Genomic DNA, 16,368 nt, shown 5'->3' with positions numbered 1-16,368 from the left:
CGACAAGTGGACGTGAAGAGAAGACGAGTTGAGACAACGATACAGCGAGTTGAGGCGACGATATGTTGAGTTGACACGACGAGATGACAAGTTGAAGTGACGAGACGACGAGATGAACATTTTGTCCACGATTTGACGTCATACACATGTGGCGTGTTTAATTTAATCCAGGACACTTAATTGTGGCAACACATCTACAGGATTTCCATTGTTCAGCAAAGGTGGGGCGAAAAAGACGCGCCCACATTACTAAATGTAAGCGAACAATCCGATGTCTGATAACAGGGGGTGGGGGGGAGCGGGAAAATTTTTTTCTTGCGAGATACCGACGGTACGAGGGCCAAGGGAAGAAGGGCGAATGGCTCAAGAAAAATATCTTTGATCCTTGAGGGAACGCCCCCTCTCTCTCCTGGAGTGATACTTGACACAAACCAGATCTATGGACCATCGCGTGACCGTCATGGCTCGACATAAATAACATTATGCGTGCACATAATGTTTGGTTTTATATTATATGTTTTCAGAGGATATTGATTGTGTCAGTTGCGCTTCCCTTTAATTGCATATTACCTGATTTACCTCAACCATTTGATGAGCAGGTTAATAGTAAAAAAAAAAGTATATTGCTGGAGAAGTGTCCCTAAATTAACTGTCAAAAAGTTTTAGTTTATTTCCGGGTGCTAAGTGACTTTTGGTTTGGGGCTAATCAACTTCAGATAGGGGGCTCATTGGCTAAGGTGACAAATAGGGACGGTAGAGATGGTGGTCATTTGTCGATCAAAGAGTCATAAGTTTTGACTTTTCACCAGTGAAGACTCACTATCAGACAAGTTGTCGTGAGCTGTAGGAGATAGTCTTTGTGTCCAGTCATGCAGGTCACATGCTGGGCCTTTCTTATACAATGCTGAGCCAGAGGAAAGGAATAAGAAAAAAGATTTGCAGTGTATGACTGGCGTATTTCAACAAACTAGATCAAATGGACATTTTTTTATGATGTAGTCTTCACTAGTGAAGCACGTATTTCATTTTGTCCTAAGTAATAAAAATACCTTCAAATTTGGGGCGCTTGGGTAGACTTGGTTGTACGTTTATTAACACCAAAGCAGTCTGAGAGGTATTTGGTCAAATTTCTTTGAAAGAAATATCTAAAACAGTTATCATTTGCAGAAAAATTCTTTGCCCCTTTGATTTGCAGCACAAAAATGAATACAACTGGATAAATCCTTGTTGGACATTGTCACTTAGTACACTGTCCGTGCAAGTGTTATAGAGCAAAAGGGAGGGAAAGAAATATACGTTTAAAATCAGGCTGCCACTATGGTCAGGAATCAAGGATTTCCCCCACTACTAGGAGTGTGAAACACAGCTACTCTGATAGAAAACTAAGCATACATGTAGAAGACCTGGATAAAATCTAGTGCAGTAATGATACACTAATGACAAACAAGAGTTCTTTTTCTGAAATTTAAACTTTCACTTTCCAACAACATATCACAAGCCTTCATCATTCATTCACTCAATCAGTCAAGCTTACATACGAAAACAACGTGCATTGTAACAGAATAAGCATCTTACATGGTCATGCAGCAGCAACAACAACAACAAAATGTTGGAAATAAACACTCAAAGAGTATACAATCATAAATGTGTTTTCAACTAGATCAGAGACCTCTCTTGTCTCAATGATTTTAGCGCAAATTCTTCGTAGCTTTTCATTTCTTTTCGTGTTGCAATGATAGCCCCGTAAGGCATTGCAAACATAAGTAACTCATGAAAGCCTAATTAAATTAAAATGTCTCAGTTACATGCATGTACACAAAAAAATTGAAGAATTTTGTCGTCAAATTATTCAATTTTGTTTCAATAGCTAAGCACGAGTTGGGTTCATATTTATCAAGACTGGGAACCTGATCTTAATATCCTACATCATTAAAAACTAGATCAAGGGCTAATGCAATTCAGGAGTTTTCATTGGCTTAGCAATCATGCTATATAATGAGCCATTATACCATACTCTACAAATATGGGACGCGTATGCGCAATGTTTTCAGACATTTTTTTTTTTTATCTTATCTTAGTTTTCTATATTTTGGGGGTGTTTTAAATAAAACAATCATTCCACTCACGCTCATTGAACATGAGATGACTATAGCCAACTCATATGCAACAAGCGCAAGTGGAATGATTGTTCCATATCGTATCTTTTCAAAACGCTTCGGCAACATATCAGGTGAGTTTGGTTGAGCCATGGTTCATATTTGGCAAGATGTGCTCGAGTCAAAATACACATGGTGAGATCAAACAAGCTTGATATGCCACCGAAGCGTACCACAAAAGTAAGATTAGACATTTACCATAACCAAATTCGACCAAACTTCCGGAGATATATTTTTATCTAGCGTGATCCGTCAGGCGTTCCTGTAATGTGGCGCGCACGAGTTTAAAATTTGGCAGGAAAGTTAGGACACCCTTTGTGCCAAAAACAATTTATTGAGTGCTCAATATTCATTTTTTTTAAAATTTAATCACACAAAATTACTTTACTTGAAAGTGACCATGATATCAAAGCCATATCATGTAAATTAAGGAGAGGAAGAGTTATTTTTTGTAGATGGAAAAAACAAGACATTGTAAGACTGTCGGGTAATGGATTTTCTGGTAGGGAAAAATTTAGAGCACGCTGGAGGAAGAGGTGTTTTGTTATTGCAGTGGGTGATGGTTATGTGGGCATTAGCTCACACAGTGGCAGCATCAAAGCAGTTTGTCCTCTTGTCTGCTTCTCCACTGGTCCATCAGTGGGCGTGTGAGAAACAAGTAGTCTTGTTGAATTCTTCTCAGAAAACTGACTTCAACTGCTTTTTATATGAGGTTGACAAGGGTCAATTCACGCCTGTCACGTTCGTACTTAATTAGCCTCTAGTCAGTGCAGTGTATGATCTTATAAAGCTCAAGACTACACAACAAAGAGAAACGAAATGGCCTGTTGTTGAAATCTCTGAGAAATTATCACAAGTACATTGTCTCTTGCCTACATAATCTGTCTTAGCTCTGTACCTCTGGAATGTACGAGAACAATAGGCCATAATCGTATTCTCGGTATTGGACTGGAACTAGCTTGAAATAAAGGCTTGTGCGGGGAATGTCATTTGCATTTGAAAAGACTCCCTGCATTAGCCTCAGTTGCAAGCTAGTTCCAGTCCAGTACTGAGAATACCAATATGGCTTATTTCATGTGATCATTGTCGCATGTACCTTTGTAATGGGGCCATTCATGAAAAACGATCGGATTATTCAAAATGTTTGCAACAACCGAAGCAGCCATCACACTAGCAAAAGGACTCCAATTCTCGGACACGTTCTCAGTACCATCAGCATAATCAGCAATTCCTTTCACTACTAGCCATTCAATCTGAAGATCAAATGCCGCTGTGAAAATACCTGAAAAAGAAAACCGTACAGTCTGTATTAGAGCTTTAATAATGAGGAAAGAACACTGTAGCAAGAGTAATGTTATCTCATCCAAGTGATTATGTATACAGTATATTACAGTAATAAACGAGGAGAGCAAGCACTGTAAAATACAAACTGACATAAGGACCAACAATAGCCAGGTCGAAAGAGTTCTTCTTTACCACATGCAGTCCGCAAAAGCAGTAGAGCTAACACTCGGAAGGCAATTCCTGCTTATTTCCAGCACTAAAATTACTTCCGAGTTAATTCTGATGAATCACAACTTTCCTATGACAAAACGAAGATGAGGGGGGAGAACTCACAACCTCCATGTGCATGTAATTAACGCAATCTGATTAGTTACAAACCAAGGTCGTAGCTAGTAAAAGGTAAACCAAGGCCTCAGTCATTTTTTGTTTGTTTGTTTGTTTAAAAATAAGTGTAAATATATTAGCTCTGCGGTCTTCACTTATATCCAGGATTGAACGCTAAAGAGATTCATGCTCCTTATGATAAGCATCACCAAGTGTCATTTTCATATGACTTCATATTTGACATTTTTTTGTGTGTTTTGGTGACTTTTTTACAAATGAGGACACTGTGATGCTTGTCATAAGGAGCATGAATCTCATTAACGTACAATCCTGGACATATCTGGCAGTCTTAGCACTCGCGCATGCGTCGCCTAGGAAGCACATGGTTCAGTTCTACTTTTTATGATGTGAACTATATATGAAATAACTCATATTTGAACTGCAGTTGTAGATCAAAGTGAAGAATAATCATCGCAGTAAATTTTCCAATTAATTGAAAAGAAGAAGCTTGAAAAAAACAGGGCTTCAACGGGATTCGAACCTGTGACCTCCGCGATATCAGTGCGATGCTCTACCAACTGAGCTATGAAGCCACACATTGGGAGCGAGGTCAATTAATTGAATTCATATCTTCCCGTGAGGAGTGAAATGATGTAAAGTATATATGAAATCATTCATATTTGTGCTGCGGTTGTAGATCAAAGTGAAGAATGATCATCGGAGTAAGTTTTCCAACCGCAGTTGAAATATGATATCTGAGCTGCACCTTAGGTACAGTAATCGCATGATTTCAAGTGCAATTTGGAATAAATAAGCACAAGTAAATTTTGAAAGGCCAACAAAAATGCACGAGCCTGTAGGACAAGTGCAATTTGTAGTCTGAAAAATTTACTAGTGCTTATAATTTAATCCAAATTGCATGAGAATAGTCATGTGATTACTTAATGTTACACTTGAAAATATACTATTTAAGGTCTTTATGAACACATTAATTACTTCATTGGGCTGGCTGCAGTGTGCTTAGTTTTCCAAATATCTTCAAAACTTTCCAAAAATATTTCCAAAATTTCCGATAATGTTCCAAAGTCTTTGCCAATCTTCAGACGATCTTTGTCACTCTTCGCAGATCTTTGCGAAGGGTTTGGATGACTGTCGGAGGTGTTTAAAAATGTTCAGGTGATATTCAAAAGCCTTCAGAACGGTTCGGGCAATCTTCAGAGGTGTTCGGAAAATGTGTAATTATCTTCAGCTCACTTCAGAAGGCTGCGGGTGAACTTCAACCACCTTTGACACACCTCAAATGATTATCAGTAGTCTTTCTTGTAATTGGCACAGGTGTTGCACTTGAACTGCACTGCTCTTAACCAATCCAATCAGAATCGAGCAATTTTTTTAAGTGTATTTTTACAGCTGTTAGGGAATGCATTGCACAAATCCCTACTGTAACATTGTCCGGTTTCAGTGAGCTGTCAACATGAATAGTTCATGCCCACACTACACAAGAACCCTGTACTCTATGATGAAGAAGGGAAGAGGGGAGAGGGAGAGACTACGTTAGCAAAAACAACCCTAGATTTTTTGGGCAAGTTGCTATTGCTAGTGACATAAATAGAAGAGGAAGTGTCAATGATAACTTAATAGCTGTTAAAAAGTTTGTTCTCAAACAATAGCAGACCTGTTGTCTATGCCCACTATGGGGACTGAAATTAAACAACAACCTACCTTCACCTTCCATTTCAATCGCAGTTGCCACAGGATAGGACTTAGCCAGTTCCTCACGCCGCCATCCAGCACTGACCTGCTCTGGACCACTTAAAATCTCACCACAATGTACTTTGACTTCTCGTGCTTCTGGGCTTTTCAAGGGTGCCTTCCAGCCATGGTCGGCATACTTGATGAGGTCGAGAAAATGTCGGCTAACATAACTTCTCGTGTCAGTTGACTGCTCTCCTTTACTGGTGACGACTTTGGATGCATAAGTTGATAACTTCGCAGACACAACAACATCTCCTAACTTCGTTTTCTCTGGGTTCAGACCACTGCAGGTTCCCACAGAAATCACACCCTTGGGTCTGAGTACAGTGACAGCATTTTTCACACTTACAAGAGAGCCGCCAGGACCAGCTGAACCTTTATCACATTTGATCAAAGCAACATTCATTTTCTTCTCTTGTCCTGCACCCTCATGTCCAAAATAAACAAAACCGATACCACGGAAGTAGCATTTAAATGGATCTTCTAACTGCATATAACAAGCTATGAACTCACAGTTCGTGACAGTCACCAAAAGAATTTCAACAGGGACATTCAGGTCATTTTGATCCTTAATTGGTGCTTGAATATCCTTTATCGATGGAAGGCTGAAACTAAGCTCAGGGGGAACATCACTGCCATCATTTGAATTGCTACCAGTAGTGTTCTTTGCAGCTTTTGCCATTTTTATCAATTGATTTTGGGAGTGTTCCTAAATAGCAACCAACAGAACAAAATTTTCACCTATGCAGTAAAACAAATTTAAACAATAAACTTAGAAAGAAAACTCCTTCTTTTTAACCTGTTTACAGTGTGATAATAATTGTTATTCTGTTAATGCCATTTTCCATTAAGGTAATTCCCCTGAGATAAAACTGTCAATAGATTTTTGTTCAAACTTTGTCCACTGAATATTTATCATATGAGAACTTTAATTATAAAATAAAAAGGGGGGGTGTCCATGCACGTTAAGGAGCAGTGAGGCATTGAAAATGTCCCATTTTAGCATTATTTAATGCTTATTACAAGAACGCATTCCAAGTTATTGTAAACCGCTTTGTGAACCCAGACTCACGAAAACATGCCTCAAACTACAGTCAATACTTGTGTCGGACACAAATAAACTTTTTAAGTTTGATTTTGACAGACAGCTGAATCCTTGTTAAAATATTGGAACCAAATTGCTTGACACGGCTATCAAACTGCAAAATAGAAAAGACTACAGTGCAGCTGCTATTTTCCTTATTTATTCAATTTTCAACAATAGAAATCAGATCAGTCTTTTCTCACGCAAAGCTAATGATTAGTTGATTAAAATGACTGGAAAAAAATTTTGGGTGCCCGAGCTCGTTAGTGAGCTATAGCCATTTTTCAACTGACAGAACTCAATATCAAGGCAAATCCGCCATGTTTTCAATGTGCGCGTGCACGAGCGCACGCAAATGACGCCATAAATTATGCGCAGTAAGGATGTGCAATGCAAATGTGAGGAATCACCTTAAGTCTTTCACAGACACCATCTGTGTTGTAACCAGAGAAATACTTAGAATGAAGTTACAAATTGAAGACATCAACTTTTTAAAAATGTTACTTCTGCTGAGTTTTGAATCAAGTTCAAGTGAGATTGATGTCCCTTAATATGCCATGCAAAAATAAGTTCGAATCAATATTCAGTCCATTAAGGCCATCATGAATGGAGTGTCCATATCATGCGAACAAGGGTTTATAACTGAGTAATAAATTGCAGGAATTCATGCAAATACTTCAGACTATCATTAAACCATTTACAAACAACTACAGACTGTTAATGTTGCTTGCTAGTTTAAAATGCAAATCAATTTGAAATGCTGCACATTATGTAAATCAAAATATGTCCATACTGTAACACATTGCACATCGATGAGATGTTCAATAACTATTGCAGACTAAGAAAAGTAAGAGTGGGTGGATGTAGACATTCATGCAACAACACTACTCACCTCTAATTACAATAATTGAAAATCAATGAATATTCAGGATATATGTCTCTGTATTCAGTAAAATCTTGGTTCTTGAGTGATCCCTAAAGTACATAGAAAATAAGAAGACAAGTGTGGCAATATACACATGGATATATGTACATGTATGTCCCAGGGGAGGGGGTACTTCCAGAAAAGTTGGGTGGGGGTGTGCGGCCCACTTCCCAAAACCCTTACCCTATTCATAACCAAAATCTACGTTATTTGGTACCCTATTTATGACCTGTCCAAAAATTCGATAACCTATTTATGACCATTGCGGCTGACACAGTAGCCCTAAACATAACTTACCAAAGGCTTTTGTTGACGGTGAAAAGGTAGCTTCTTCTAAGAAACATACCCAATTCAAGACTAGAGGGCTAAAACCATACCCAAAATGGCCAAAATCGATACCCTATTTATGACCAAAACAGCTGGAAAACCCTACCCTTTGGGGCCGCACATACCTATATAGCCCATATAAGGGAGTAACCCCCCCCCCCTCCCCCCACCGATGTATGTCTGGCAGCCTTGATTTGATTATTTAATCTGTGCTATAAGGCATTTGGTATACTGAGCAACATTCTTTTGTTCATTACAGGTAATAAAATATTTATTAATAATTATTTTTTGCTTACAATTGGCAGGGGTTTCATTAACATTTCCAGCAGGATTCATAGGCAGGCAAAACATTTTGACCTGACCTTCTTGAGAAAAACTTTCCTCTGGATGGTCAAACCAGGAGTCACAGTTATATACACTGTACACAACTTAATAACAAGTGGGTGTCTTGAAAACAAAGGCCTCCTAAGACCCCTAAGACCCCCCAAGACCCCAAAACTTGAAAACAAAGACCCTCCATTTTTTACAATTCCTTTTTTGGGGAGATTCACCGCTCCCCAGTACCCCCAGAAAAATTGGAAGGGGAGAGGGAAGGCCATTCTTGTCATTTTTTTTCTTTGTAAACAACACTGATTAGAAAAGCTAAACAGTTTTCTTTTTTCACCAATTGACAAAACAATGCACAAGGCATTAAAATGAATTTTGCGAAAATGTATAACCTTCTAGGTTTGTGTGCAGTTGAGTGCGATTCAGTTACCTTATTGTTACTTATTTTCATGGCAACTTTGGCAAATTTTGTGATTTTTTGAAAACGTTTACGGATCAAATAACGCACAAAGATCCAATTTGACTCATCTTTTCTCCATGGGGACCGGAAACCCTACAAACTAGTATGACCAAAAGTTGGAAAGTACAGGCAAGATCGATGCAAGCTGTCATGTGATTACTAAAAGTTTAACAGATGTGCAGTGCACTGTGACATAATTCCTCGGGAAGCGATTTATGATTTAGTCTGCCCAATTGCCAAGAGCTCAGGCAGTATCTGGGACCGGTTGCAAAAAATTTTACGCCAGGCCACTCCTCCTTATAAATTCTAAATAAATTCCTCCTTATAAAGTCACAGCAGTGAACTAAAATTAGACTGAACAGAGTTACGAGATGCTTTGAGTGAGCTTTTTTACAAATTGTGCCTTGAAAAGCAGAGCATTTTACTGTTCCCGTTAACTTTGAACACGCTGTAAAATCCAAGATGATCTATTTTCAAATTCCCTCTCACCCCCTACACGCCCCCCACACACACACCCCTCCAATAAGACAAGTTCTTTAATAATAATAATAATAATAATAATTATGAATTTGTTGTGCGCAAATTCCATATGTATATGTTCAAATGCGCATTACAAAATACATAAAAAATGAACGTTACACGCTAAAAGTGAAAATTACAGCTTAAAAACTAAAATTCTAAACAACTAAGTTGTAGGTTAAAAATTACAAGTGTTAAAGTACAATTTATACCTAACTAAAATCTAAAATTCTAAGAAATTACAATACTATTCGGATTTTAATAAAAATGCTTTAGAAAACAAATATGTTTTAAGTTTGCCTTTAAAATCAGTAACAGTGTTCACAGATCTGATGGCCAAAGGAAGAGCATTCCAAAGTTTTGGGGCAGCATATGTAAAAGAGCGATCACCCAGTGTTGCATTGGATAACAGCTTTGGATAACTAAGGAGGAGGCTGTCATTAGAGCTTCTTAGGTCGTACCGTGAAGTTGATTTGATACTAATTAATGAATCTATATACAGTAGGTAGGCACCAAACCCTTAAGAGCCTTAAATGTAATTAAAAGAATTTTGAACTCAATATGAAACTTCACTGGGAGCCAATGTAAATCAAAAAGGAGCGGTGTAATATGGCAAAATCTGCTTTGCTGGCAGATCAGTCTAGCGGCAGCATTCTGTATTCTTTGTAGCTTGTTTATACGGTAGTTGGGAAGCCCATACAAAAGGCTGTTGCAATAATCAATCCTAGCAGTAATAAACACATGCACAAGAGTCTCGGTACGCCGCCTTGAGAGATATTTCCGTATACACCGAATATTGTAGAGATAATAAAAGGAAGAACTGGACAACTTTGTGATATGAGTAGACATCAAAAGCTTGGAGTCAAACCAAGAGCCAAGGTTTCTAGCAGAGGTTGCTGTAGAGACATTGCAATTACCAACTCGTATGCTGCCAATGTCAATTTTAGCCAACTGCTGAGGTGTTCCAATGATTAAAAATTCAGACTTGTCGTCATTCAGCTTAAGACTGTCGGTTAACATCCATGAACGAATTAGGTCAGGTGGAAAGAAAAAGGAGAGAGTACTGGGGCGAGGGGGACTACAGTACAGTTGTCAGTTTGTCAACCTCATGCTCTCGATGGGAGATTAAGAGAGGAGGGTGGTACTTATTTTAAAACTCCACCCCTTCCCCTCAGAAAAATACAATTTTGGGGGGAAGTGACCAAATAAAGAGAGAGTACAAACAGAAGACTTAAACTTTTAATTTAAACTATGCTGATTATTGTACACATGAAAAATTACAAGGATGCCTCCCCTCCGACAGTCAATTTTTCCAGGGGTACTGGGGAGAGGAGTACCCCCCCCCCCAAATGTAAAAAACGGGGGTCTTTGTTGTCAAGTTTTGCAGCCTTAGGGGTTCTTAGGGGTCTTAGGGGTCTTTGGGGTCTTAGGAGGTCTTTGTTTTCAACACACCCACAACATTAGCAGTTGTGAAATTAACCCTTGGATGTACAATCTAATTCACACCCACACTGTGGTACAAGAAGGGGGGGGGGGGGGAGAGAGGGGAATGGAACCCCTACCCTGGCTTTTCATTCTATTAAGGCATAGTGAAATAAATTTACACTGAGTAGATAGCCCTTAGAGCTTGATCTACAAGATGATGCCATTTGAGCCACCATCTTGGATCTGCCATATTGGATTTTACTATTTCGTTAAAAAGTCACGAAATAAGGGATTCAGAAATTAACTAAAAATCAAGCCAGAATGCTTCTGGAATGTAGATATTCATCAATGTTTGCAATTTGATGAGAAAAACTGAAAAAATAAGAATTATGTAAAAAAAAGTTAGTTTTTTTACCCGACGTGCATGAAATTTTCCGATTGCCATGGCAATGTCAAAAATCATGGACACACAAATGACACTTTAAAATCTCTGTGGAGGATAAATGAACAGCTACTGAAAGTTTCAGCCTCTTAGGGTAAATCATCTTTCAATACTTCGAAAAAACCTTACAGAGGGGTAGTATCCCCCCCCCCCCCCCCCTTTCTTGTAGGTCCGAGGGTTAAAGCCTGAAAAAAAATTCAGGCTTGAACATGGTTTTGAACCCCTGGCCTCTGCTATATTGGTAAAGTGCTCTACCAACTGAGCTATCAAGCCAACTGGGAGCTAATCACAATGCTACTTCGTAACATACCCATAGATAATGATTTTTTGTTGTTGTTGTTTTTTCAGGCTTTAATTTCAAAACTGCCTAAGTTGAGTATAACTGCCACGATCAATAATTATAATGTCTTCACAGATTCTTTGTACTTGCTACTGAGCTGATCATGGTTAACGATGTAAGTGACTCACCTTTACAATTTAAGCTGACTCATGTTAAAGATTTTAACAGCAGTTACCAGGCCACAACTGTTTAACAACAGGGATGAATGATGCTATCCACCAAACAAATGACTATCCAGTAGATAGAGCGGTTGGTTTTGCTTACACTTATCCACTGGATGTTTGCTTATCTGGTGGATGGCACACACCCTTTGGATAAACAGAGCTTGTTAATTACATGGAAGCTGATGGATTGGAAGTCAAGTGAACTGCAGAGAAAAAAATGAAAACAGACTCATAAGCATTGCATGTAGTGACTAAAAAAAACTAAAGGAACAATTGTTAACCACCACCTGGTTAGCTCAGTTAGTAGGGTACCAGACTGCTGTGTAGGAGGTTGAGGGTTCCAGCCCCAGACAGGACCAACACTCAAGGTCTTAAAATAACTGAGGAGAATGTGCTGCCTTTGTAATTACATCTACAAATGGTTAGACATTCAAGTCTTCTTGCCTGCCCCATCTCCTGCATCTTCCATGTTACATGGTTAGCAGGGGATGTTAAAAAACCCACACAATTATCAAAAAGGGTAGGGCACGTACTTTACCGGTGTTCCCGGTGGTCTGGCCTTGTCTCACAGGTTGGTGCTTCACATAGGGTTAAATTCAATGCACCTTTCCCCTTGGACAGAAATGTCCAAGTTAAATTGCTATGTTATATATTATCTGGTTTCTTCAGTAGTTGTTTAAATTGTGCCTATTATAACCTGGTTCTACATTGTATTTGTTTAAGTTTTCAATTCAAGAGTGATAATTATACTCTATATTAATGCCTGTCAGTTGAGTCCTGAGGGAGGTAATAAATATGAAAAAAAAAAAAGAAAACAAGGTTAAGGTTACTTCAAACCTTTGCGGGTGTCCTCCAGAAAAAAACTCGTATGCGCGCTGTTTTCAAGGAAACCCCCACAAACTATATATCAACAGAAAGGTTATAAAATGTAAAATTCGATAAAATTATGTTTTGTTTTGGATTTAGTTTTGCAAAGTCGGCTGAGGCCGTCAACTCCAAAATGACCGACTGACGTTCCATCGAATTAATCGGGTATCAAATGCGATCGTTCATGCAAAATAACTGTGCAGTGTTAATCACAAAGCCTCAATCTCCAAAAACGTGTCAGAATTTTCTTTTATTTCTATTGGTTATCTTTTTATAGATCTGTCAAGTTTGACTATCGAAAAATTCGCGTAACCTGTTGCGTTAAAGGCCGCCACGAGGAAAGTATTTAAAATAAAGGAATTCGCCGACACGCTTTTGTTCCATATCTATCAGTGAATGTTCTGACCAAAATTCATACCCTATTAATTCATTTAAAGAGAAGGGATTCTCTCGAAAAACAAGTGCAAGTTTTCGCCCTCTAAAGATTCATAAACATATCACGCCTTCACAGAGGAATGTGGTAACTTGAAAAGCCGCAAGCCAATGAAATAACAGAACCCCTAGTGTTCACAGTATGCAAACTTGAGCTTCGCGGACTTTAATTTTCTTGACCAAAAAAAATTCGACCTACGTAGCACCGCGAAGGTTTGAAGTAACCTTAATGTTGTTTTCACCCTTTCACTTAAAGTTCTTGTGTCCAGACTTGCGTCCAGGGCTCTGCTGCATTGCATAAATTATGTTCCATTGATCCATAGATCACTGATGATCAAGGACTCAGATGAAGTTGGTGAAGGTAAATGAAGGTTGATGCAACAAACATAAGAACGTGTCTAAGACAAACGTGTAGCTTTCTAGAAGTAAAGCTACAACACTATGACACTTTGAAACTAGAAATCTTGCTTGTAAGGTTGAAATATCTTATTGTCATTGTCTTTCAGTTCAATAAATATTCACCACCAATATTTTGATTATTGCATTCATGGGCTTTTCATGATCAGAGTTGATCCAAGTCAGTTCAGCCCAGACTGGTAATCTGAATTTTATCTGGTCCAACTTTTGTAGTCCCTCCTCTGCAAATTCAATTAAACACATTTCCATAAATCCAGTCATTATAAATATTACTTCATTGCAATAGAAAAAGATTAGGGAGCGTGGGCGAGATCGGCGGTTTCAGGATTAATAAATAATATATAAAATCCACAAACTTAGTCTTTCATCCTACCAGGCAAAATAGTAACACTGTGTGTGAGATACACACTGTACAGGTTCCCTGGGTGTCATCAGAGCACAGTTAAGTGTCTCGAAAACGCAGACCTCAGACCCAAAAAACTCAGACACCCTGGGTGTCTTACAACCTCAGACCCAAATAACTTAGACCATCTGGGTGTCTCAAAACCTCAGACCCGAAAAACTCTGTTTGACTATTAAAGGTTTGCTCTGCTCAAAATTGAATTTGGGAGAATTAATCGAAGCATAAGTATCCATAATACATTGTAGGTTACATGTACAATGTGTATCTGTTTGGAACTATCAATTCTGCAATGTTACTCTATATTTGTATTGCAAAATTCTCATGCAACCCACCTCATGCTAACTAAACTTGGCTTGCATTGCTTCTAAATACATCAATTTGATAAATTTGGTTTATACTTGTATGGCAACCAAAAAATGATACAAATGCTGGGTATTATTTTTGTGATCAAAGCAGAAGAATCTACCTCCACAGCTGATTTTTCTTTTTCTTTCTCTCTCTCTCCCCTCAGATTCTGCCTGCAGTATATATGACATTGTAAACAAGTCATTTTGAAATGATCTGTGGCAAACCCTTCAAATGGTTGGTCAGGAGTTGTTGATTTAACATACACTTGCTAAAACTGGAAATCTACATATCGATATATGTACACATATGGGCAATTCCACATGAGTGGTGTCAGAATCCAGATTGTTAAAAGGAGGTTGCACATGAATACACTGCTGACAAGTTTTAAAAATGAACAGAAAAATAAATTTCGGCACCCTCATGACAACTGTGTATTCAGGGGGGTTCCCAAAGTAATTATTGTTTTTGTTTTGTTTTGAAGCAAACGAAAGGCAAGAAGACTACATTTTTTCACTTGCCGCATCAAACTTGGGAAATATAAGAAAAAGTCCCTCACTGGAGCTAACACATAAGTGATATAAATTTCATCCTGAACGTTTTTAAAAAGTACATAATTATAACAAAAGTCACAAATGTTATGTAACATCCACAATGTTTTAACAATCTTTTTCTTTTCTAAAATGACTACATAAAAGATTTTAAAAACATTCTTGTCACACAACTAGATATCCAAATATGGAAACACTTTGGCAAAAAGGTATCTCTGGTAAACTGTAACATTTTCCAAATAATGGCAGCAAAACATTGGTCTAGATGTTACGTTGTAGACATTACACTTCTTGAACTTAAGTAAAAACATTTTGAAATGGTTCTTAAAAGACAGAACATTACATGGCATAATTATGTCCTTCTAAATTTGCTCTAGTTTCACCTAACAGACTTTTGACAAAGACAGAGGCTTTCAAGTGGGTTGTAAACTACATGTACTCTGAAATTTCAACAATACATGTAGCTGCAGAAGAGGTTCTGCCACTCTGTTGAACATAATCATTTCTGACAGTTCGTACACCCTTCTACATGTACATGTATGCTTCCTATTACTTTCAAGAGTTTTTTTTCCACAGCTAGTTGCTCTGGAATTTCAAATGGTCCATTGATAAACTGAGGAACAACAACAGAAGCTGAAAAATGTTTGAATAGTGGACTCTTTTGTTTTGCCTTGTCTTAAGGCCAACAGTAAGTAATTGTGACAACTCTGTAAAGAAACCTTGAATTGAACAAAACTGCCATTTTTGTCTATTCTCTGGTAAAATAAGTTAGTATATACCACACAAGTGAATAGTGCTTTTCGCGCGCTCTGATTGGTTAACTCGGAGGTGATTAGCAAGTACTATTCACCTCCGAGCAGCCAGCATGAGAGATTTTAAAATTTCCGACCGCTTGTCACACATAAAATAACGTTTTGGTCCACTAATTATTCAGCTTGTGTGGTACTAAAACAATTATTCACCTCAGTGTCGGTGAAAGTGATGGATATTTACCAAGCCGCAAAGCGGCAAAGTAAATATCCACCACTATTCACCTCCACTTCGGTGAATAATTGTTAATTATTACTCTGGTGACCAGCATATGCCTCCAGGCTCAGAAATATCCCAAGAGCAGGCTCAAATGCAGGTTATACATCATGCAAAAAGCATGTTGTGTCCCCCAAACAGTGCTGTGATATTTCAGGGGTTTTACATGAGATGACAACCAGTTTCATTCATAATAACATAAAATATTTGCCTATATACATGTATATCTTGGTTAATATGACTGAGAACAATAAAAAAAAATAATTTATCATCTATTCTTGGCAGTGATTCACAGAGTGTAATATCTGTGACACTGGTAGTCACATCTGTGCTGTTGAAGTTCAAGTAGATGTACCCTTGCAAAGTGCAAATGAAATCAGCCTTTTTAATGGGTCACACAACCCTGCATATATTTGGAACAGTTCATACATAAAGCCCTGATGCCTCACAGGAATTTTGAATAAACGCTAATGCACTCAATATTGTGATTGTTTTTTATGTAATGTTCACGACAATGTTTTTTTTTGTTTGTTTTTTTTGCTCCATTTCTCTAATAGAAATCAGTCAAGTGGAAAAATTGTACAGCCCAGTTAACATGTCAGTTGGCACAAACATGTTGATTTTTCTTAAATGCTAAACTGGATAACTCCTTTTTATCCTTTGTCTGTGGTAGATTTAATTTCACTATTGAGTCTGAATATAACATCCGCAACAGTGCAAATGCCCGTATACATGTACCTATGCTAATGCCTATCTATTAATTTCTTTCACAGGCTACATGAAAGTTGATGAACA

The 16,368-nt window shown here is 38.0% G+C and overlaps 2 protein-coding genes, 1 long non-coding RNA gene and 1 other non-coding gene across 5 annotated transcripts in view; 1 reads left to right on the top strand and 3 right to left on the bottom strand.

Annotated features, from left to right (window-relative positions):
* LOC145500758 (NLR family CARD domain-containing protein 4-like) overlaps positions 1-16,368 on the bottom strand; it is an 82,120-nt gene that overhangs the window by 61,315 nt on the left and 4,437 nt on the right. Inside the window, exons 3-5 of one of the 2 annotated variants that reach the window (XR_014051141.1) lie at positions 14,118-14,169; positions 13,354-13,469; positions 12,260-12,309 (exon numbers count right to left, since the gene is read on the bottom strand). The exons of the other annotated variant lie outside the window; for it this stretch is intronic. The gene's annotated coding sequence lies outside the window, so the exon portion shown is untranslated. Of the gene's footprint in view, positions 1-12,259; positions 12,310-13,353; positions 13,470-14,117; positions 14,170-16,368 lie in introns of those variants that run through there. 2 annotated transcript variants of the gene reach the window in all.
* LOC145500848 (uncharacterized) overlaps positions 1-16,368 on the top strand; it is a 57,770-nt gene that overhangs the window by 38,510 nt on the left and 2,892 nt on the right. The gene's annotated exons all lie outside the window — the stretch shown is intronic.
* LOC145500127 (death domain-containing ATP nucleosidase-like) lies at positions 3,224-11,601 on the bottom strand. The gene is made up of 3 exons (XM_081479612.1): positions 11,497-11,601; positions 5,487-6,228; positions 3,224-3,438 (listed from the first exon to the last, which is right to left on the bottom strand). Exons 2-3 carry the CDS (start codon positions 6,199-6,201, stop codon positions 3,224-3,226), a joined length of 930 nt encoding a protein of 309 aa, XP_081335738.1. The 5' UTR covers positions 6,202-6,228; positions 11,497-11,601.
* On the bottom strand, positions 4,285-4,357 carry Trnai-gau (transfer RNA isoleucine (anticodon GAU)). Its single transcript has one exon. It is a non-coding gene; the product is annotated as a tRNA-Ile (tRNA).

The sequence above is a fragment of the Orbicella franksi genome, chromosome 10, assembly GCF_964199315.1.
Source record: "Orbicella franksi chromosome 10, jaOrbFran1.1, whole genome shotgun sequence".
Taxonomy (NCBI): Eukaryota; Metazoa; Cnidaria; class Anthozoa; order Scleractinia; family Merulinidae; genus Orbicella; species Orbicella franksi.
This window is presented reverse-complemented; position numbering and strand designations above follow the sequence as displayed.